The sequence below is a fragment of the Excalfactoria chinensis genome, chromosome 2 (assembly GCF_039878825.1).
Source record: "Excalfactoria chinensis isolate bCotChi1 chromosome 2, bCotChi1.hap2, whole genome shotgun sequence".
Classification (NCBI taxonomy): domain Eukaryota; kingdom Metazoa; phylum Chordata; class Aves; order Galliformes; family Phasianidae; genus Excalfactoria; species Excalfactoria chinensis.
Genome location: NC_092826.1, coordinates 41045333 through 41068861, shown reverse-complemented (window position 1 = coordinate 41068861; position 23529 = coordinate 41045333). Strand labels below are relative to the sequence as shown.

General features: G+C 42.2%; 1 protein-coding gene across 2 annotated transcripts in view; it reads right to left on the bottom strand.

The window, feature by feature from the left end:
• Positions 1-23529, bottom strand: part of GAREM1 (GRB2 associated regulator of MAPK1 subtype 1) — a 97734-nt gene that overhangs the window by 7356 nt on the left and 66849 nt on the right. The window contains exons 3-5 of one of the 2 annotated variants that reach the window (XM_072329808.1): positions 16958-17088; positions 7303-8481; positions 1814-1980 (exon numbers count right to left, since the gene is read on the bottom strand). In XM_072329808.1, coding sequence (XP_072185909.1) covers positions 1814-1980; positions 7303-8481; positions 16958-17088 — 1477 coding nt within the window. The remainder of the gene's footprint in view (positions 1-1813; positions 1981-7302; positions 8482-16957; positions 17089-23529) is intronic. The other variant, XM_072329809.1, reaches the window with a different exon arrangement.

Genomic DNA, 23529 nt, shown 5'->3' with positions numbered 1-23529 from the left:
TTTACAGTGAGTTACGGAGGAAGCCAACTTGGACTTGCTTTGCAAAATGTAGATGCATAAATGCAGTTCTTTTTCATCACTGAAAAATCAATTGTTAAACTAAACTCCATCACAGTTTCCCTCTCTAACAACTTGCTCTCCCACTCAATGATCTCCAAATATTTCTTTTCTTTTCCTCCACAAAGCTGACAGTAAAAACAGATGGATTATAGAATGCCACACTTGAAAAACCAAACCGAACAAACAATCACACACAAAAAGCAACAAAAAATCCCACTCTTATCAAGGATATACCTTCAACCGGTCGTTTTACTGAAAAACATTTTCCCCCAAATCTAAACACTGGGTTGTCTAATTCAGAGTAGACAGTCAACGAGGTGTTATGAACAACTGACCATACAGAGGAATTACACTGACTGATCCCGCTTCTGTTGTCTAATCCAATATCAGAAATAGGAACATTTAAAAGGTTAATCTTGTAGAAGTTCGAAAGCTTAATAGAATTAACTTAAAACTGATAAATATTCACAAACCTTTTCCTTACTCATACTGCACTAAAATCAACCTGCTGAGACTCAGAGCCAAAGGATGCAAGAAAAACCTTCAATTTACCGGGTTCAAGGGGCCAAAAAGAAGGAATCATATTGTTCTTGTTTGCTGAACAACTAATTGCAATTTTTCACGATCCAGAAAATAAGATCAAAATGTCAAAACTGGAAAAGTAACTTCACCAGTAATCTGGTAGCTTTGCATGGTGTCTATTTTCCACCAGCTTCCTCAGCAGTTCCAGATCAATGACACCAAAATGGAGATACCTGGCATGGACCCAAGCTTTACATTAATTTCATTTGAATTTTGTGAAGTCCAAGGCAAAATAAGTCACCTTCATGAGAAACTATTGTTTTCTTGCTTTCTTGGGAGAAAGACGCACTGTTAAGTGTCAAGAAAGAAAACAGCATCTGGTGGGCCCCAAATTCTGTCAAGTCTTGTGCTTAATCTCCTACAGATCTTCACAGATCTATCCAATAGGCTTCCAGAAAAATAACTGAGTAGCCTTGATCTAGAGTGATCATTGCCAGATACACAACACTGAACTGAAAATGTGCAGTATAGCTTAGAAAGGCAACTCCAGGAATTATTATACCATTGCATCTAGACAGAAACAATTTCAGTGGCATTTCTGATCAATCCATAACACTAGAGCAGTACCTTGGAACTTTCTTAGCAACAAAGTTGAAGAGGTACAAAAAAGTCATGGCAGCAAGACATCCAAGTCAAAAAGGAGGTAAAATTTCAAAAATACATACACATGTTCTAAAGACAAAGGAAGAACATTGCATTGCAAAGAAAATGTATGCAGCCAGGCAGTTCAAAATCCAGCGTCAAACTCTGACTAGCCTAAATAGATTTTCCAGTCTGTGGTTTAAGTTTGTGCTGAAGTGGGCTTGATCCACAAGCTGCCTGGATCCATTTTGCCTTTTCCTCACTTCATGCTCAGTGGTGTCTTCCAGCTTCACTGCTTTCCATCATACTCACCTGTAGGTTCACATTTGGTTGGCACAAAACATTTCCGGATTACCACACCCTTCTATGCCCCCAGTTATCAAGAGCAGGTAGCACTACATGCATGTGAGACTGAAATTCCACTTGAAAACTAGCCTTGAGATTATCTGGTTTGAAGATTCAAGGCATTTAAGAATTATACAGAACTGTACAGGATTTTCCAGTCAAATAGTCTCTGCCATCTTATGGTGAGATTACCTATAGCAGTAGGTAATTAATACAAATCGCTATGTCCTATATAATAACATACATGTTGTGCAGTCCCGAAGAATAGTAGGACAGAGTAGGGCTAGGAGAGCGTGTCTGCTGTCGTGCAGGTTTGACTGTGCGAGGAGGGATGGAAGGACTGGTGGAAGATGGTTTCGAACTCCGCGGTGGGACGGGGGGAGCATTCAGGAGCCTGCATTCCTCTTTTACCTGTAAAGAAGGGACATATAAGTAAGCAGTCAGAAAACTCGGGCAACAGTGCTCTCCAACAGATGAAACACATCTGGTTTGGGCTTATTCTGTGAAAGGAAATAATTTAAAAGGGAGGGAAAGAGAGAGATGATGCTAACTATATACATCTCTAACAGTATGTGTCTACAAAAGAATGCTTTACTACCAGTAGAGCTACTACCAGTCTTTATGGGGTGCCTTAAAGTAGTTTGAGATCCACTCATTTAAAAGGAAGGAGCAAGGAAACTATATAAATGAACCTTCCAGTAACATACAAAACCAGACAGACTGTTCCAGATATTTTATATTCTGTAAGAAGCAATTCATTAGGCTCAAACTCCATTAGTGTTGTTTATTTAGATGTAATAAACCAAGCTTATGTAATGAAAAGATCTCAGCAGACTTTGACGTTTCCTGACTTACTTCACCAGTGATGTTCACCATCCAGCTCCCGGATAATTCCCTGCTTCCCTCCCCTCGGAACAGCACACATGTTGTAGATTTACCAGATGCACCCAGGATATAACTATCTGCAGGAAAGCACTAAGCAGAACAGACCTTGATGGTCACTGCTCTACCCCTTCCAGTGGGCTACCCAGAAGAGGCCATGGCACCACTGGCCACGCTCCTTCTCCTCAGTATATTTCATGGTATACTTCTAACGTCAGACTTGACAAGGCAGATATGTGGAGCTGTTTTTCAATAGGCAAATTATAAACAAAAAATCCCCTACCCCCCTACTTTTCTCCTCACCCTGTGTGTACAAATTATGAATGGACCACACCCTGAGTTCAGACTGGGAGATTGGCTCTAGCTATTTGGATGCTGGAATTCAAATATGGAGCTTCAGCCTTTATGTGAAAGTAGTCCAGTGTATGGTCAGCTACAAAATGTAAAAGGTAAAAAGTGTGGAGCAGAAAAAGCTGTTAAAATAATGCATCCATGAAGATGTCAAGCAGAAGGAGCTCTTGTTACCAGCCACACAAATCTTGCTTCTAGGATCAAGGTAGCAGCAGACAGTTTGGGTAATGCAAATTAAATGGGTGAGGGGCTACAAGGATAGACCTGGGCATAAAGCAAAAACCACTTATAAGCTGCATTACAAAAATAAAGCATGTCTTCTTTAGCCCATGTTTCCTCAGAGCTGACTTTGATATTAAAGACTAAGAACAAAGCCAACAGGTCTGCTCATTGCAGCCAACTAACTTTGCATCTTAAAACACCTGACCATAGCACTGTTTATGCAAAATTTAGCTTGGTCCTGCCTAGGGAGGAGCATCGTACAAAGATACAGATCCATCAGAAAAATGAGGGAGCTAAGACCTTAATCTCATCAGGACATACAATGGAGATCAACTTGGTAGGGCAAGAGATGTGTGAGATGAATGAGGCTGCCAGGCAACCTTTTTGAGGACTCATCGCTTCCCCAGCACAGCAGCAGATCTCCATGTTCTCCTCATTTGAAATCATCTCAGACGCACCAGAATAGGAAAATTCTCTTTGTGTTTGAAACTTAGTTTATTTTTAAACTTACCAGCGCTGCAGAACTAGGAGTTATCTTAGCAGTTTTGCAACACGTAATTAGCAATTAAAGTGATTTAATTTATTTAAAAACAAAATAAATGTGGAACCTTTTGCAATCCACTTCAGTGCATTCGGAATGCAACAACCCATTTAGTACTAAAGTAAAATGGAAAATCGGGGACTGGGACATTGTAGTACATTTTTCCCTAATTCAGAACAAGACAAAATTACAGGAAATGCCTGACAGCATAAAATACTGAAATAAATCTTGCTCTGAGGGTTCTTATTTGCTCTTTCAGAAAAAAAAAAGGAATCAATTTTATTCATGTTTGTTATTGAATTCAGGCATAAAACTCTCCAACCATTTTAGTGCTGTGCCCCAAGCATGCATAAGGACTTCATTTTTTTTTTTCCCCCCCAAGTCACACTAGGCAAAGTTAATACTGCATGCCATGGAACACACACCCATGGGGGTCAGAGACCGTTCAGGAGAGCTCCTGGGGCACAGCAGAACATCACGGGGTTAAATAAATGCTTTCCTGGGAAGAATACTAGCATTCAAAGGTACTGGCAGAGCTAACTACGCCCAGCTCCTCTGCTGACCTAGATTGCAGATCAGAAGTGGGCCGTAAATAATACCGGTTTGCAGTCCCAGTTGGTCCCTGTCACAAGACTGCGATTACAGCTGCCAGGCACAGCTCTCGGGAAACACAGCAGAGGAACCAAAAGGAGATTTTGCACATTAAACCGACAGGAGCACGGGGAAACTTCACAGGAGATCTGTGCTCATGGGGAGAACAGCTACGAAACAGTGTGTGAGAGGAGGGGAAGAGCGGCGGTGTGACACAGCGTCTGCCTTGGTGACTGCTGCAGTTACACAGAAACACTCTTTCACCCAACAGCGCTAAATGCCACAAGGCTGCCAGGGAGAGATAAAGTGCACTTGCAATGAGAGCCCCGGGACATCTCCTCCCACACTCAAACAATCCTTCCCATGGTGAGCCTGGTAACGGTGACCCCTTCCTGACAGCATGAAGTGCTGCAAGGATTTCAAAAAGCACTGCAACTTGTCTCTCCTGGGGTGACACCACCCGTGCAAGCGGCCCTGGCCCTGATGCCAACCCAACACCCCCCACCACCAGCACTGCCACCAGCGTAACGCAGCCTGCAGGAACGCCAGCCTCCGGCACGCTCCATCTGGGCACGCTGTAAATCAATCAGGAAAACAGCCCCTGATATCATGCAAATTAGCGTCCTGGGACCAAAGCAATTTCTGATTTACAGGCCTTAATTCAAAGGTCATTTTCTTTCTCTTTTCCCTTCATGCTACTTTGATTTTCTGAATGGTATTTAGAAAATACACATTACATCAGAATATTTTGCCCTGTCGGTGAGAAGAAAGACAGAAGTGCTTCTGAAACACCTGAACGTCCTTTACTCCTACAACCAGCTCCTACACACACACTTTAAATTTAGTGCATGCAAAAACACAATTGCCTGCCAACCTTTATACAGAAACGCTATGGAATATCATTCCAGAGGATGTGATGACTAAACCTCATGTTCACCAGCAGCTACCGAGATCCACTTATTCTATAAATACCCTACATGGAAAGCATGCAAGCATCTCGGCCAGCCCCAGCCCACTGATGAGCTCGGCCGGCCACCGAGACTCATTCCAAAGCTGTTCCAGGAAGCCTCAAAACTGATTCTAAATCATTATCCCATCTACAGAGAGGCAATTTTTTATTTTTATTTTTCACGAGGTTACGCCCTGCCCACCTCTAAATGCAATCTAATAGCTTTAGCAGAAATGAGTTCTCCTGCACGGTTAGGAAGCCACGCTGAAATTGCTGAAAGCACGCAGGCACATTACCTCAGCCCTGGTAAGACAGACATGATATCAAGCTGATAATAAAAGGCAAAACACATGCATGTCCCCCAGAGGCCACACTGCTGTCCCCAGAAGGGACTCTATTCCATGAAGGTCCCCGAGGCATGATGCGGGGGGGCAGGTGTGCCCACTCCTCTCAGCACTCAGGCCAAGGACATGGCATTCCCTTTCCCCTTGGCCACTGTGACAGCAGTCTTCCTTCTCACCCTCCCCCTGCCTCAGCTCCAGCCCCGCACTGAAGCGGTCTGGCTCACAGAAATCAGCAGGAAACTAATCGTTTTCCACATCCAGACCTGGCTCCCTGCCCAGGCACAGGAGTGCCAGAGCCAGCACAAAAGGAAAGCCAAGCCTCTGGGAGAGGAGAAGGGTGGGAGCAGCCCCGTGCCGGTTTATATTAGCGCAGCTCATCCTGATACAGTGCAGTGGGCACTTCTCCAAAACGCTTTGGACAAAGCTTCAGTGCATACCTGACCCTGACAGCAAGGAAATGCTTCATGGGTTCCAGCACTCAGACAAAACACGTAAACACTCCTTGTGCTAAGACGACGTAATGTCTTGACTTTCCTGTCTTTGCTGAAGCTGCTGTGGCTGCTTTTGGGGAAAGTTTTGAAGGGCTGCAGTTGTGCTTTTCACACCTGTGCCGGCATATGCCTTCTCTCTCTCTCCCCATGGCACTTCCCTAGTGGCTGTGTAGCAGCACATTAATCCACTGAAAACTGAACCAGCACAAAGAAATAAATCGTTTTCAACCAGGTCAGTTTTCAACCAGGCTGTGATCTGATTCACGACGGAAAGGCTCCTGCCAGCGCTGCTGAAACAGGAAGATGGCAGTGGCAAGAGGGATCACCATCACGTGCTGCAGTTTGGTCTCGGATGAGCCCCAGCTTACTGTGTAGGCATGGCTTTGAGAACATGGCTCAACTTGCAAGAAGGACGTTTTCTTTAATTAAATTTCATTAAAAAAAAAATCACCAAAACAAACCAGCAAAAACGATTGATTTGTTAATTAATAACATAATCAACTATGTATCACCTAATCTTGCTGAAGATTACAAGTTTTCTTTTTTCCTGGACAAGTTTTCTTTTTTCCTCTGTTATTTTAAATAACATGTAGAACTACCTCAAGGGACCATGTGATGGGTGGACTTTCCACCCAACCCACGTAAGCTCCTGTAGAAAAAATATGTTTGTGATTTTGTCTCTGAAGTCAGTTCGAACAATTCAGGTTTGGAAAAGTGATTTCTCCCAAGAGTTTTCATCTGAAACCCTCAGACAGAATTCACTGTGTTTAAAACTGAGTCTTCTAAAAGGTTCGTTTCTAAACTCTGCTGTAGAGTTTACATTTAAGCATAAATTCTTTCAATAAACACTACCAAAACAGAGCTGATTAAGCACTCCATGAAGTCCGGTTCTGGGTGATGAACTGAATAATCCCCAAAATTTGCCACAGAGTTGCATCAGAAAAGATGTTCTCTCATTAAAAAAAAAAAACAACAAACATTTCAAACATGTAAAAATTCTAGCTGCCCTTAATATTAGGGCCTCTTAATGGAAGACATACACGCTAAGGTGGCCTGTGGCTGTTCCAAGTGGGTTTGTATCCCACACACTTCAGTCACAGAAAATATGAGAAAAAAGAGCACACGTGGAGAGATGATATCACCCAAAGTATCGGGATTAAGCTACTAGATCAGCTATATAAACATACTTGGATGATTTTTAGGATGTGACTTACAGTTGCTATGAGGCCAGCTGAAGTTGTACACCTCCCTATTTCTCTGTATGTGCTCTACCCCCTCTAAAATCTTCCCCCTAAAGAATTCCCAAGTAAACTCTTCATCTGCTGAAAAAGAAAGAAACCAACATAAGCAACCCTGACTTACTGCTTCTGATTTGGGAGGCACTGGAGGTGGAGGTAGGGAAACATCCGCAGACTTTGTTGCTGCATCGACTGTCCCAGGCACAGGAAGAGATGTACTACCACACTTTGATCGGAAGGATCCTCTGTAATTGTCACATTTGTTCTTCTCACTTAGTGAGCGAGTGAGCGGCTGCTCACCAGGCTTTCCAGACCCTTGGTCCAACCACAGCTCTTCGTAAGGAAGTTCTGGTTTCGTAGGCAGAAACATGGACTCTTCACCAACCTCAGGAAAAAGGTAATCGCTGCTACTGTCACCAGAATCCTGGTACTGAAGTGCATCGTGAGAAAACAGAGCCCACTCGTTACACAAGTCCCTGCAGCCGTGGAGGTTCACTTCACTATTGCCATGCAAATTGTTGCCATAAACACACACTGACAGTCGGTGGAAGGACTGCGTGAGCTCATCCCGCGCATAGCTGAGGGAGTTTGGCACGTGAGTGTGCCCACTGCACCGGCTCTTCTTTGGGCTCTTGCAGTCTTCATTCCAGTCTGTTTTCACATCGCGCACGGCCCGGGAATACTCGTCTATGTCAAACTGTTCCTGGCATATATTAAACCAGTGCTGGATGAGGGATTCGTGCCACAGCTCCCCCTTCACGAGACTGTCAGGTAGAGTGAATTTTGGAAGTGCCAAGTGCAAAGGAAAATGCATGGGAATAATTTTGTTGCCACGAAGCACACAACAAACCACCACAGTTTTGGTCTGAATGTTGACAAACTTGTACCTGTGCCCTTCACGGATAAAATGCAGGTCGTAGGGGTTTCTCGGCGTAGGACTTGGCACAGTCACATTAACAGGTAGACGAGTTTTTTCTACTATATTACGAATTGTGTGCTCACCTTCTTGCATCTGCACCTCCAACGGGCTGCGGGTGCTAAACTTGCCCTTACACTGGAATGGGAGACTGATGCTTTCGTTGGTCCTGTGATTCATGCAGATGAGGCAAGGCATTTTTCCTCTGCCAAGCTTGCTAATTGAATTAAGTTTACCAATTTTTTTGAAGATGGTGTTGAGCCGTGACTTCTCCTTAGAAGATTTTGCATAAAGGATTTCTGCTTGTCCCATTAAAGTGAGCTCATCCCCAGTACTAAGAGTAATGTTGTAAACCTCAGTGTCTTCATTGCATTCACCTGAAGCTACCTGCAAAACAGTAATGAAAGAAATTGTTTTTACCTCGCTGAAAAAAACATCACAAATCATATCAAACCTAATGAGACTTTACTTAAAGGCAGTACTCGGGGAGAAACAAAACTATTTTCATTCGAACAGCTGAGTAGTCAGACGTGTGAGGTTTAATGTAAAGCTCAGTCAAGTAACATTTTTTACTGTTCTGCATATTCTTTCATCTTACTACAGAGGAAGCTGCCACTTGGAAATGCCAAGGAAGGCATGAGAACAAACATAACAAACAAGGACAACCCCCAGCAATTCAAACAGCCAGTTGTGTCACACAGCAGATGTGTCATATGACAGAGCCTATCCGGATTTTCTTGGGTATCTTCTCTTCACTCCTTGTTTTTGCTGTAACTTCTTTGCCAGGCTCTGGAAGGAAGCAAACATTCTTCTTCCACCAACTTCATCTCCCTGAGGAGCTGAAAAGGTGATCTCATCACTACAAACGAAGCATATCCCTTTGATACAACCTCTTCACAGCTGGGGTGAATGACAGATGACATCTATTCCCTGAAGGAAAAGTCAAGAATACTGGCTCTGTCCCACATGCCCAACTCCCCCTCTGCCATCAGACTTCCTTCCTCATTTTTTTGATCATAATTACAATTTAAGAGATTAAACAACATATGCAAAGCCATGTGTGTGCTTTTCTACTATAGAAATTGTACTGGAATTAAAAAAAAAAAAAAAAAAAAAAAAAAAAAAAAAAAAAAAAAGCAAAACAGATGTCCAAGGCTCATTTATTCCTGAAGTTATTTCCTTAAGACTGGAATAACTCTTTACGCACAAGACTGCTCTGCTTTCTATTTGAGTGGCTTAATGTGAAAGGCCTCTTTCAGGGACCAACCAGAACTTAACGAGGTCTCTCCTTCAGCAGAAGCAGATACTGACTCTTAAAGGAAGGTGCCTCACCTAACCACTGCAGGCCTGCTACAGACCACTTTATTCAGGAACACTGAACATATTTTAAAAAAACTGCCAAAAATAAGCAAGAATAATATATCCCTCCCTCCCTCATCTACGTGACTCCTAAAGATTCCACGTAGCTATGTGAAGTTCACATTCCAGCCTTCAGACTTGGCCATCGTCACAGGACAGCCACTGCATGAAATCAGAGCTGTAATACCAATTAGTCAGTAATTGAGAAGTGCTGTAAATGATGCTTCCTCTTGTAAGATGTGATCCGCAATTCACTTGTATTTGTAAAGTCATTATCATCTTCTGGAAAGCTCTCGGAGCAAATGGCCAGGCAGCTCAGAAGAGGTGTGCCTTCAGAGTATTTCAGCTCGGCACTTCCTGACAGGAAGCCATTCAAGCCCTGAATTATCCAAACAAACTCTAATTGGCCTAATCCAGGAAACCACTGGGATTTTATTGTACACAGTAGTCACAGTTTACGCTGCTGGCCAGACAATATAATGAAAAGCTGCAACACGAAAAGAAAGCACTCAGATTTTTCTGCTGATAGCACCAGAATGATGCTTATTGCTATTTTTTCTTCAGATCCAATGAGTGCTACATTCACGCTGCTGCTAGTGAGGCCCTAACCTTAGTGGAGCTGAGGGGGCTGAAGACACAGGGCTCTGTGCATGTCCCATTCAGTTCACTGCATCTCTTCTTGAAAGGGCACATCCTGTAAGAATGTGGGTTCCTACTAACTACAAATCCCCATAAAGGGCTTCTCTGGGCAACACTGTCAGACATCTTAATGTGAGACAGCAGCGTTACAGCTTCTTCCTGCCTTCTGCACAGTGGGGACAAAAGCAAGGGAACTGTTGTGATCCATGACTGCAGGAGCTGCTGCTTTGACAACCTGCAGCTTCTGAGCTATTTGCGAGGAGCCCATGCTGAAGGACAACTTGGCCACTTAGATGTGCAACCACAGGAGGTACTGAGACAACACAGTGACACAGTGAGCCACAGTCATGAAAGCAGTTGTTCGTTATTAGCATTGACTTCAAACAACAGCACAGGGATTGTGACAACAGATAGTCATGTTTAAGACAAAACTACATTAAAAAAAAAAAAAAAAGGAAAATGTTCTTTCCTTTTCTTGGAATATATTAACAGTGTAATAACAGACAAAATATGGCTGAATCAAAAGAAAAAACTATGCCGCTATTCTAATTTGACACTGAGGAAAATGATGTGTGCTCCTCCTTCTGAACAAATATCTGCAAGGTACCAGTTGTTGTCTAAAATGGTAACAAAGAATTGAAAAAGTGAAACCAAAAGACTGCACAACTGATTCCATTTCTACTCACAAAACCTTACTCTGAGGAAGTTAAGGCTGCGGGTACACCTCAGCAGGGCAAGTATATTTTAAATTTTAAGTTCTCAAAGTCCAGGTAGCTGACTCCTCTCTTGCATGAGGTTAATTCAGTTATTTATTTATCTACTAGTTAACATTCATAACAAGTACATGGCAGGTAAATATTTGAGTGCAGAACATCAACAACAAACATATATCTTGACCTGTTGGCTCTACTCTTGCTACTACAGCCCCACGTGCTGCTGCCTGCCCTTTCCACACCTCCACATCTGCCTTCTAAGTCTTTTCTACAAGCTGTTTCCTGGCCAGTCTGCCTGCTGCAGGGCTAATCCAATGGCAGAAACAGGGCTCTGTGCTCACTCACTGAACCTCACGGGGCTCTCACCAGTCTGGGAATTACAGAATATCCTGAGCTGGGAGACATCGACAATGATCATCAAATCCATCTCCTGGCTTCACACAGGACCGCCCAAATGCAAACCTTCTGTCTGAGTGGGCTATCCAAATGCTTCTTGAGATGTGGCATTTGGGGCTGTGACCACAGCCATGCATAGCCTGTTCCATGCCCAATACCCTCTGCTGAAGAGCCCTTTTCTAACACCTAATCTGATCCTCCCTCCTGAAACAGCTTCATGCTGTTCCCTTGGGTTCTGCTGCTGTCACCAGAGAGCAGAGCTCAGTGCCATTAGGCCTCCCCTCAGCCTCCTGTGCTCTGAAAGTGAAGCAGTCAGACACAGATGCCTGCCGATTAGAAGCTTCTAGGAACAGATTTGATTCAAACAAAATAATATGCTTAAAGACAAAATGATCTTAGAGAAATCACATATTATTTACGAAAGGTGACAGGGATAGGACCAAGCCCTTTATCCTCTAAGCTTCCAGCACCAACCCAACAGGATTCATACCTTCAGGCACCCCTGAATGTCTTTATACTACCACCTGAAGCACGTAACATACACTGCCTGTTGTGAAATCACTGCAGAGATGTAAGAGAACATCCCACAACATACAATTGCTGCATGAAAGAAAGTACACAATAGTGCCCTATCTCAGAGTGGCAGTTAAGGCAGCCTGGACTATAGATGGATGCAGATATATAATCTGTTGTTCTGGCAAACTGCTGGAATCTCCTCATAATTCTGGAAAATATGTAGAGTAAGAAAAGGCACCAAAAGCCTTTTTTCATCTGTGTAACACACCAGAAGGGCTGACAAGTCCCACTGTGACTCCAGCCTGCTGTGTGCTTTCTGCTTGCCTTTCCTTCCTGCTTTCTCCATGTTGGAGCCATGCTCTCATCTCCTCAGTGGTTTCATCAGGCCTGCTTTGAATCCTCAGCTATGAAAACAGACAACCTGGCAGCAGGAAAAGAGAGCAGCTGAAGGAGAAGGGAAGGTGAACACATTTCCTTCAAACCTCTCCTTAGCAAGACAGTGCACTCGTTCTAGTTATTTTGTGTATGCTCACTCTTTAGATCTTCTGTTTAAAACACAGGTTCCTCACTGGGCAATTCTAGTACAACAACCTGCAGCTGTAACTGCCACACCTTTCAATGCCATGATAAAGTTTTATCTAATTATGAGCCTTGGGAGCATCCTGAAGTAACTCCTTCCCCATACACATTTTTTTTTTTTCTTTGTTCTCTCTTCAAGTGCTGATTTACACATTAAAACAATCAGCCTTGTAGCTTTATTCCACCCTCATCCTTCTGTTCTTGCCAATCATTACTTCCTTGTAATAGGCGAGCATAACCAGTGCTTCTAGCTCTGTGGAAGAAGCAGCATTTGCTACATTGTCCTGCAAAAAAAAATCAACAACACTAGATGTTCAGACTAAACAGTATGAGAGAAGATCCACACAACCAGAAGCACTCTACTCCATACTATATCTACTCTCCACCTTTATACATACTGATCCATACTAACAGTTCAGTACTGATGCCAGGCTGCTGACCAGAAAGGCTGCTGGTTTGCAGACATCTTGTCAAAGAAGTGGGGGTGGGGGTTAAATCACTCTAATGTTTTCAGCTTGCAATTCAATAACCATTCAGAAGCCAATTATATCTACTGCAAAAGACAGGCACCAGGAAAGTGATGAATGATGATTTAGGGAACATGTTCTTTTGGGAAAAGTCAAGCATATTGTTTCTTTTGCTTAAGGAAAGGTTAACTCAGAAAAATAGATTCTGATAACACCTGAGTCAATATCCTGTCTCGAGCTCCAATTGCTGTAATCTGTTATACTTAAGAGACAGAAGTCCTTAATCACTTGGGGATGTAGGAACTACTTATAAAAATGACTTGCAGCTTCATACAACTTGTTATACCTGCTAGATCTTATTAGAGCAATGCAAGCATTGCATTGCCTGTAAAAATTCAGTTAGGACTTTTTTGAACTGATGCATAGTTAACAAATACAGATTCTACTATTAAAGCCAACAGACCAACCAGAACGTAATTTTTATCATAGGGAATACAAAGAGGATAAAGATTTTTATTTAATACAAAACAGAGCGTCCAGAAGATTTGTAAGAAGAAAAAACAATCAAACTTCTTCACAGAAGTTAACTATTTTTTCTTTGATAAATGCTAGCCTCACATGACAGAATAAGCAACTGTAACTCCTGGTGGTAGTTTACATATGTGCCCCTGTCAGATTCTTTGCCCTGATTACCACATTAAAAATGGGCATACCAGGAAGGCCAGCACATGAAGCCACCATGAGGTGATGGAGCTTGCTAGCCAGGCTCCCTTCAGAGCAGAAACTCAGTAGGTCTACTTCTCTCTTATGCAAACCGCACCAGACTCTGGAGGAAAGAGGCAGCCACAGCACTGCAGTACTAATGAGTCACCAAGGTGCCACCTGTATGCTTTGGACAAAGGGGCTAGAGAATAAAAACTTTCACGGACCGAAGGAAGGTTGCTTCGTGAGGCTGGCATCAAGGCAAAGTGTGCAGAGGGGACTGAAGCACTCATGAAGTACTGAAGTACTATGAATTACCTGCAAACCTGTATGCAGACTTCAACCAAGTTTTTGTTGCAGCACTTGAAAATGCCAGTGTTGGTTGCAGACTTCTAAGTAGGTGCTTTTTGGAAACTCAGGGCAAGTTCACTAGGGCCAACAGAACTGCAACCAAATCAGGAGACCAATTTTGCTTCACTTACATCAAAGGACCACATCAAACAAATCAGACATCAAAAGTTCACAACAGACAAACAAAGTCTTCAATAGAAAAGAATCATTACAGGATTAGCTAACTAATGCACGTTTCCATCCATGAAATGCGCAAGCAGTTTCACAGCCTTGCTAAGGTGATGGGCTGATATCTTCAGGGCAAAAATGATATCCCAGAAGATTTAAATGGTCTTCTAATGACGATAGGACTGATTTTTGGAGAGCAGGAATTCATGGTTTGTCCAATGGTCTATCAGATATATCATTAATTTCTACAGGAACTTTTTTTGTGAATTGCTCTCAGTATAATCTGCATTTGTGTGTGTGTGTGTGTGTGTGTGGTTTTCCCCCCCTCCCCTTTTCTTCTCCCCACAGTCTTAATGCAAATAGCTTCCTTGGTATTAGCATAAACTGATATCTGTGCAGAACCCCAGCATCCAACAGCATAAACCTACTGCTGGTTCAGCCAAAGCTAGGGTCCTGGAGTAGCAATGCTTTCTTAAGATTTTAGTTCTAAGCATAGGGGGTCAGAATATCCTCATCACTGTAATGTAATGCTGTTAAATAAAACAAAATTATCTGTGATTATGCAATGAATATTAACACAGAAAAGTCTATAAGATACCTGTTCACAGAAGAACAGAGAGAATGCCCATAATTTTATGCTAGGAATAGATTAGATTTTAACTAGCTTATCCCCAGATCACTCAGATTTACTGTGCCCATAGATGCTGCTAGCTGCTGGATACCTGAGGTGACCAACAAGGTATACAAGCACAGTACTGACACATACACGCATCAGAAGAAATTAACATAAGTAGTTCTAACCATTACAAAAATTTGGTTTAATCTCAAATTCCTGCTTGCTGCTCTGTGAAAAGCACTCGGGACTCTACCGTCTACTCCCAGCTCTGCATTTGATGGCATGGCCTAACAGCACTCCTCCAAATACACCACAGGACCGAAATGTTCTGCCTCAGCACACTTCCCAGAAAGCCTGTCTAGCTGGGAAACAGTAAGGAGTGATGTGAGATGTCTCCTCAGCCTTTCTTAAAGTAAAGTGGCTCATTTTCCTCTTTAACAACTGAAAGCACACAAAGTAAAATAAAACCTCCCTCTTAGAAAAGATGTCACGGCACTTCGTCATGAAGAAAGCAGCAGTTCTCTAAACTACAGCACTTGCTGCCTAAGCAGCAGAGGAGTTAGTTGGAGGACAAGGTTTGCATGGAGTCAACTACAGCAGTGGCACTCAGCACGCTCAGACAGATCTCAACACACAATCAAACTCTCAGACGTCACGATGCCTCCTCATCTGAAGTGCTTCATTAGATATTTTAGACATTTTTTCTTCTTTTGTATCAGATTAGCAAATTTCTGGTAATCTTAATTTAAGCGAACACACTGCTTCGGACAGAAACACCATCTCTCTTATTCTAAAATTGTAGCATACGTCATTCTGTTGTGTATAGTTTTTAAACACTTCTACAAGTCCTGCTAATTCATTCTTTAGAAGATGACAACTTTGGAACAGACTTCTATGAAACTGGAATAACAGCCAAGAGAAATACTGCCAAGATATCTGTTTAACTAGGTTAAACCTGGATTATTATTACTGTTATTTACATTAAAGTGTACGACTAAAATATCTTTTAAAATGGATCTGATGTATAATAGTAGGCTATGCTTAATTCTGAGTTTGCTAAATATGACAAAGAGATTTGAGAATACTGGTGCTAAACACAAGACGTTTTATATTTTGAAAAGCTGCCTTTTTCAGAAATCATGGCTGCACATTTCACTGTGCCATGCTCTTGATTTGGACACAGATACAATGAGAAATATTGGCACAGTGGTGGATAAGGCTGGCCGTTCCAAGATGATAATGATCTTCTTGCGCAGAAATGGAATTTTCTTGTTTTCATTTCATTTGGCTAAATATACCCTAAAAATTCAAGTGTTTTATCTTTCCCATGTAGTTTTCATTCATGAAAGGCTCTGCTGTATGGTTTCAGGTTAATTCATTAATATCATAAATGTAAAATAAAAACCGTACTGTCCTGAAAGGCAAGAGTCTGCGTCACTAAACGAATTAACTAATGAGTTAATTATTGCAGTCTTCAGCAATCATGTTTCACACCTAGAAAACCTGAGTCAAGCTGATGTCCCCCAACTCTAGCAGTGTAAGAAAGAGAAGAAGCCATTAAAAATATATGGGTTATAAAAAAACAAACAAACCACACACTGTTACATCTGGGAGTGGGAAACTCTATACTGGTTTCTTCTGTACACAATGCTGATATACACCATTGCATCCCAGCTCTGGGATGCTGTTCTGCTCTTTCGCCAGAACTGACCTACTTTGCACAGGTGTCCTCCTTGAAATACAGGTAAGACAAAGGAGATGAACATGTTCTGTTACCATTGCTTCATGCCATAGCACTGTTGTTTGGAGATGCGAAGCCCACTTCTGACACTGCTGATTCAATGATGAGCCCAAGAAGTGTGCATGCACAAACACACGCACACACAACAAGGCCACCTTTTCTACTTTTTTCCTCTATTCACAGTGACACTTTCTGCAGTAATTTCGAGAGAAGCAACACTCTGCCCGCTCTCTGAGAATAAGGCTTTCTGGACAGGGATTTGAGCAGCTGCTGCTTACCAGAAAATAAAATTCAAACTGCTGGAAGTGGGAGGAAAAAGGGGGCAACAAACAACATTTGTTCAAAATCTGGCAGCGACATACCAATTAGATGAATTATGGGATGCAGCATCAGGACTGCTCCCTGAAGTGCCATACGATAGGACAGCCCTTCTAGGACGTGTTGACTTAGCACTGCAAAAACGCTCCTGAAGAGCACCACCACAGAAGGCAGAACTAAAGACCCATTTGTCTCAGAAATCACACTTCCCACACAGCGCTGTTGCTTGCTTGCCATGTATATAAAGGTTGTAACAGTTAATCATTGAGACAGAGATAAATATTTACTCAGGGACTACCTTAACGTTGAATGTTATTTCCTCCATGACGTAAACTCGTTCAGGAAATGCTTTAGCCACCTCCTCCACACTGTTAAAATACTGCACTGGCTCCTTAATATCTCGGTCTTGTTCCAGCAGCTTAAACTGCCCTGAAAACAGATGACAAACAGAAGAGTTGTAAGATATTTACATTGGACAACTGTCACTGTGGCAACTGCTGGCTCAACTTCTTCACTGTTTTCCTCGGTCAATTTTTCCGGTTATTAGCAGCCAAAATACAAAATGAAAGATTGCAAAGAGCCTTCCGAACCTGCTATGAAGGACACCCAGTTTCACCAGGGCAGAACAAAAAGAATGTGTGGGAGCTGCAAATTTTATACGATCCTTTTATGCTGTCTAGAAACAGTAAATAAGTACTGAGGCCTCTGTGTTTATGTACTTAATTCACTGTAATAGTATCTCTACAGATAACATTTTTTGGCCCCTAATAATAGAAGCGTTACAGAGAGAAAACACACCCAGTACTATAAAACCCCAAACAGTAAACACATCTTTTTTTTTGAAGTATATATTTTTGTGTCATCAAAACGCCATGAAAGAATGTGAGGCTACAATCCTTTTCCCCTAGGCTTTCCTAACAGTGGAACAGTGTGGAACAGCACCTAGTGCTTAATTACAAGCTAAGCCCTCTGAGAACTTCAACACTGCAAGAAACAAAATGATACACATATAAAATCCTCTCAAAGGTGGTCAGCCTCTGACGAGTGTTAGGAAGAACCATTTGTTGTCTTCTCCCATGGTTTCAGTGTTGTGGGAGGCAAGGACCAGCACCAGGGAGCAACTGCTCTTGTGCGTAACATACACCAAGTTTAGACGTTTGTTTTATAAATACAGGCACAATGAAAACTCAGACAGATATGTTGCTGTTTGTGCGACAAATCAGCAGAGCAATCTCCCCAAATTTAGAAACGTTAACTACTAACATTAACTACTACTGGGCTAGAGGATGATCTCAGTGAGAGAACAGCACAGCAGGCCTCCTTGTAAGGAGCAACTCAAGAAAGTGAGTAGAAGCCCGACTAAAATCTGAGGTCTGTGCATCTTCTGTAAATTCTATCTGAAAATGAGCAATGTGCCAGGCACTGGCTTATTGCTCACAGCACTCAACTTCATGAAAATTCATCCAATACATGTCAGCCACCTACAGAAATATTCCCACTCCTTCAGCATTTTTGTGCGCCACACACTGTTTCTCCTATATACCCTCATCAGACATCTTCAGAGGATTCACCCATACAGAATAGCTAAAGATGCTGTCATCTCCCATGTGCTGTTTTGCAACTGTTTAATAAACAACTGTACTTCAAAATTCAGCTGTCGGCATGTTTTTCTAACTCTGTGTCTGCTTCAAGACATACCACCACTTGAAGTTCAGCCAAGTCAGTTCAAGTTCTTCAAAGATCAATGCTACTGTTCCTGTTGCAGGTATAGGCAAACCTTTGGTCTGATCTGGTGAAGCTGTTCCTGTAGTGAAGCGCACTGCCATCATACACTTCAAGAATGGCTTCACCACATCAGACCAAAGCTCTGCCTCGGTGCAGAGAGCGGTGCTCTGAAGTGGAGCTTCACACAAGCTCACTTGCTCACAAGTAGAGAGAAGCTGGAAGTTGTGTTGTTGATATGGGACAGAGGCGGAGAGATGAAGGAAGAGCTGGGCTTTTTAATCCCCTAGTCACTACACATAGACAGTGTGGTTCTGGTGTTACGACTTCCCTGTCAGCCACTTCCTAACTGAGAGAAAGATGCAGGTCTGCAGGTCCTCCTTCCTTCAGACACACAGATCTCCTATGAAGGAATTTCAAGAGAGTGCATGAAGGCAGATCTTCACCTACATGTGCTAAGACAGGACACAGCAGCAGAGACTATGTACGACACCAGGGAGTGCCTGATAGCACAGAGAAAACCACTTTGGAGCACAGAGCCAATGACAGTATTCCACATATAGTCATTAGGGATGAGATGCTTTTAAATTTGACAGAAGTTGTCACAGCATTCTCCATGGGTTAACTACTGGCTGTAGCTCACTCCAGCTTGCTTTGGAATTGCTCTACAGGGAGCACCGTTGTCCCTCTTCAGTTAATGGCACAGCCACCTGGCTGCAACCCTATTTGATTGCCCAATTTAGGATCTAGGGGTTTGATCTGTGAGATTCCCAGCTGCAGTTGCTATTTGAAGCAAACTGTGATTACAATTTATAATGGCATTTTATACTTTAAGTCCCCAGAGGAATAAACAAACAAAATTACTGCAAGTTCTAGAAACCTCAAACAGATCTGCTAAAGCTAGTGGGGTTACCTCTGATTTAACACCCTTATGGAGTTGAATACAATACTGCATGGAAGCTAAGTAATAGCTGGAAACTGTGATACATTGCAGAGATAACATTTAGCTGGTTCAGAAATAAATAGGGAAATCTTGCTCAAGAGTGGGAATTGAGTTAAGCACAGTGACAGGGCATGAATTCATATGAATGATGGAGGAGAACTTCATCTTGAACAATAACATTACCCAAACAATATTCACCCAGCACTCTGACTGAGGTCTTTAATTCTAGGTCCTCTAGTTACTCTGTCGGGAAGCGCACTAGTATTATTTTACTATGACTGTGATGTATTTAACAATATGTAGGCCTGGTGGCAACAAAAAGCCAGTCATCCATTACGACTCAAACTTCTACAAAATAGTCCAAAATTCCTCACCACAGAACAAAAGCTTTAGGCTGTCAGCAACCAGGAGAAGGATCTGCTAGCTACTGCAGGCTTGCACATGCTCTTGTAAAGAAAACCAAAAACATCAGCTGGAGCATTGCTTCGGTACAAAGAGATGCTCAGAACCATCTATGTAGCTGTCTGTGCCATCCTCCCTTCCTTCAGCTGAGCTGCACAAACACAAAACTGTCTGTGCCTTCACTGCTAAAACACTGCAGTTCACAAGGAGGCTGACTACAGAGGAGTACATACAGATCCAAAAGCACATAATAGAAGGGCAGCATTAATCTTCTTCTGTTACGAAATCAAATATTCTGTGCATGGAAGCTGTCAGGGCTGGATGTTAAAATGCTTTTCCTTTGGAAAATTCTCTGGATTTTCTACAGACTTTTTTTTTTTTTTTTTTTTTTGGAATTTATTTCTTCATTGAGAAAGGCAGACTTTTCTATTGGAAAGAGAGAAAAAGGGCAGAAGAGGGGCCTGCAAGACACTTTTGAGCCAGATGTCAAGTAAGTAACAGGGAGGAAGCAGACAATTACTTATTATGTTCCTCCCCAGTCTCTCAAACTGCCATAAAAAAAAAAAAGAACATAGCTGAAACACAAGTCAAATAGACATAAGTCTTGACTACAAGCTGAAATGGAATTTTATTATCCTTCACAACAGACAAGACTCCATCAAGAGACTTTACGAAACTGACAGCAAGCTTAAACAAATTGCTGCACAACTTAACCGTGCTGAGAGTGTAACAAAAAAATGGAAGAAAATCTAAAGTTACACATTTGTAGAACTAACCCCCCTTTCTTGTGCTGCTACAGAAAGAATAATGAAATATTCCTCTAGTAAATCAGTGCAGGTTCAGAAAGATCAGCGATATGTTATATTTGCATGGTCCACTGAGCAGGTGTGGTTACTCCTTTGCAGCCAAGTGCAAGGGAGTAATGAATGACTACTGCAAGCCTTATATCTCTTTATCTCTAAGTCTGGCCTCTGGCAGACAGAGTATTGGAACAATTTCATTCCAGTATATATTATCTACACAGATTATGAAATCTTATTTCTGTGTGAAGGTACTTACAGCAGAGACTGTAAATCCACCACTAAAGGAAACAAATCTGGAGAGATAAAAAGCAGGGAAAGAATTAAACCAGGGCTTATCCCCCAGTTTATGGAGGCATTTATTAAAAATGAGTAGGAAGATGAGTCCATTTTCCTTCTTGCCAGAAGCCAAATACTTGCAAGCAGGATCTGTGCTAGGTCATTAACCAGCTCCTTGCATCCCAGCCATTCGGTTGCTTCTGCCACTTCCACTGCATAGGCTCTTGCAAGTTTATGGAGATACAAAACTGCAATGCAACTCACTCAGGTATTTCTTCAATGTAAGGTCTGCTGGTCTTAGCAGCAACCTCTCCTTCGCACCCAAACAGCCCAGCTGTTATAAAAGCTCTGACTTGTATCTCCAAAACAAAAATCGGAATGTTCTGTAAATAACAAGAAAAAAGTAGTGGTATGTCATCAGTAGAAAACATGGAAGATCACCAAAACATCTGCTCAATTGCATTCGCTGTTAGATGTTTCCCTAAGGAGGCAGGAGTTGTATTGTCTTTCAGCAGCTTTGATTACTTAGCGAGTCTCACATCTCCATGTGAGACACTACATGCAAAGCCTTGTGCTCCTCCAGAATGCGCAGACAGCACAGCGGGATAGCCAAAGTACTGCAGAGGTTTATGTTTCATATTATTTGTCGACTGCTGACTGCACTTCAGTATTTCAAAGAATAACAGACTTGAATCAAAGCGAAAAGGCTCTCTGCCTTCCAGATGACCACGATTTAGGAAAAAGACAATTTCTGTCTACAGTTTTCCATGCATCAAGATGACAGGAAACAACTTTGTCTTCCACTCCAAAAGGGTTATTCTTGATATAACTGAGCAGAACTGAATAACAGAAATCTAAAGAATAAAAAAAAGAAACAGTAAAGAGGGCAAACCGAGGTAGCTTGCTAGATGCTAGGGAGAATGTCAGCTTACTTTCTCACTTTTCAACTCCACCAACTATGTCATAAGCAAGAGTTCTTCCTTCCCTTCCCTATTTTCAGATAATACAGCCAGTCAAGAACAACAGATCATTTTTTTAATGAATTGACATTGCCAAAATGTCATTGCACAGAGCCTCCATGTGGCAGCTTAGTGTTTCAAGGAGTGCTGGTTTGACATTGGTTGAAGATGCCTAGACCTGAGAAAAGGGAGAAAGACCTAAGAGCACTTTGAACATGGGAATGTATAACTAAATCAATAACAAATGGTTTGGCAGACATGCAGATGTAACAAGGAGCAGGAAATTAATGTCTTCCTTTGCTTCTGTCATTTTCCAGCTTGCAGAAATCCAGAGTTTATTCCTAGCTCTCCACAGGACAGATGTTTACCTTGGAGTTCAGGTGTTTAGGAGCAGAAGTGCTCATGGGTCTCCACTGTAGAGGAGACAGTTGAGGCAGGAAAGACTTATTACAGAGGAAAACAGCAAATACGAATGGTACACTGTTTTTACAGAACACTGTTTTCAACTACTGAGGAAGGCAGCAAAACACAAGCCAACTTGTGCAGACAGGCTCAAAGCGCAGTGCCCAAGGAAAGGACAGGAAAGCTAGTTCCCTGATCCATCTAGAAGGGCTCCTCATCAAAGAAGCTATTGGCTTCACCTTGGACTGGAGCCTGCCAGCGAACTGACGCAGGTATGATTCAATTCTATGCTAAGTTAATCCCCTTATCAAATAAAGAGCAAGGAAACCCTTCCTTGTACAGATTCACCCTTATCTGTCACACCAACATCTTCCGAGAGCTACATTAAAAAAAGGTAGAGAGGTAGGGTGCGAAGATGGAAGTTTTTCTGAGTTATTCATTACAATTTATTAGTGTACTGCAGCCTGCTGAAAGCTACAGGAGGTTATAAAAGGGTAGAGAATACAGCAGGAAAACACAAGAGTCTCTGCTTCCAACGGGTGAGGACTGGCCCACAAACTAGAAAAGCTACATCTGAATCTTACATTGTAATCACCATGAAATAGCTTTGAAATACTGTCTCTGTTTTTTAAGAGCCGCCTGTCTATACTTCTTCCTTGAGGGGAAAGGGATAGAAGAGTACTTCCCGTGTCCCCATCTGTCCCCAGTCATTTGGAAATGTTGGGAATGAATTTAAAAAAAAAAACAAACAAAAAACAACAAAAAAACAACAGATGAAAGATGAACTAGGGACATATCTAAGTAAACATAATACAATTAGAATTCATCAAGTGTTCTGGAGCTAAACTTATGGCCCTGCGAAGCAGAGGGCAAGGCACAATGGCACATTCAGTCAGAGATTGTGCAATGTTTCGTGGGGAAGGAGCCCTTCAGATGAATATCTTTACTTCTCAGAAGTATTATCAAGATTTTGAAGCCTTAAATGCCTTTATTCCTCTCCGTGTTATGTCTGCTATACAAATACCCGTTCAACCACAGCAGAATGAGTCAAGCGTCAGAACCCAGTGAGACATGTTGAAGCAGAGCATCAGCACGCTGATGCACCACCTGCTCATATGCATACCAGTGGAGAGATCAAGGGAGGGAATGCAACCAAGTTTCCCCACACAGCAACACAACGATTGTGCTTCTCATCTGAACCTCCAATCCTAAGCTGCCAAAGCAACGGAGATGATACAGTCTAGCATGCTATTTTCCAAATCTTACTGTTATGACTCTTACGCAGCACAACAAAGTATCTGATTCTATTGGCGGCATAAGGCAGACAACTCAGTCCAAATGGTGACTGATGATAGTTTAAAGC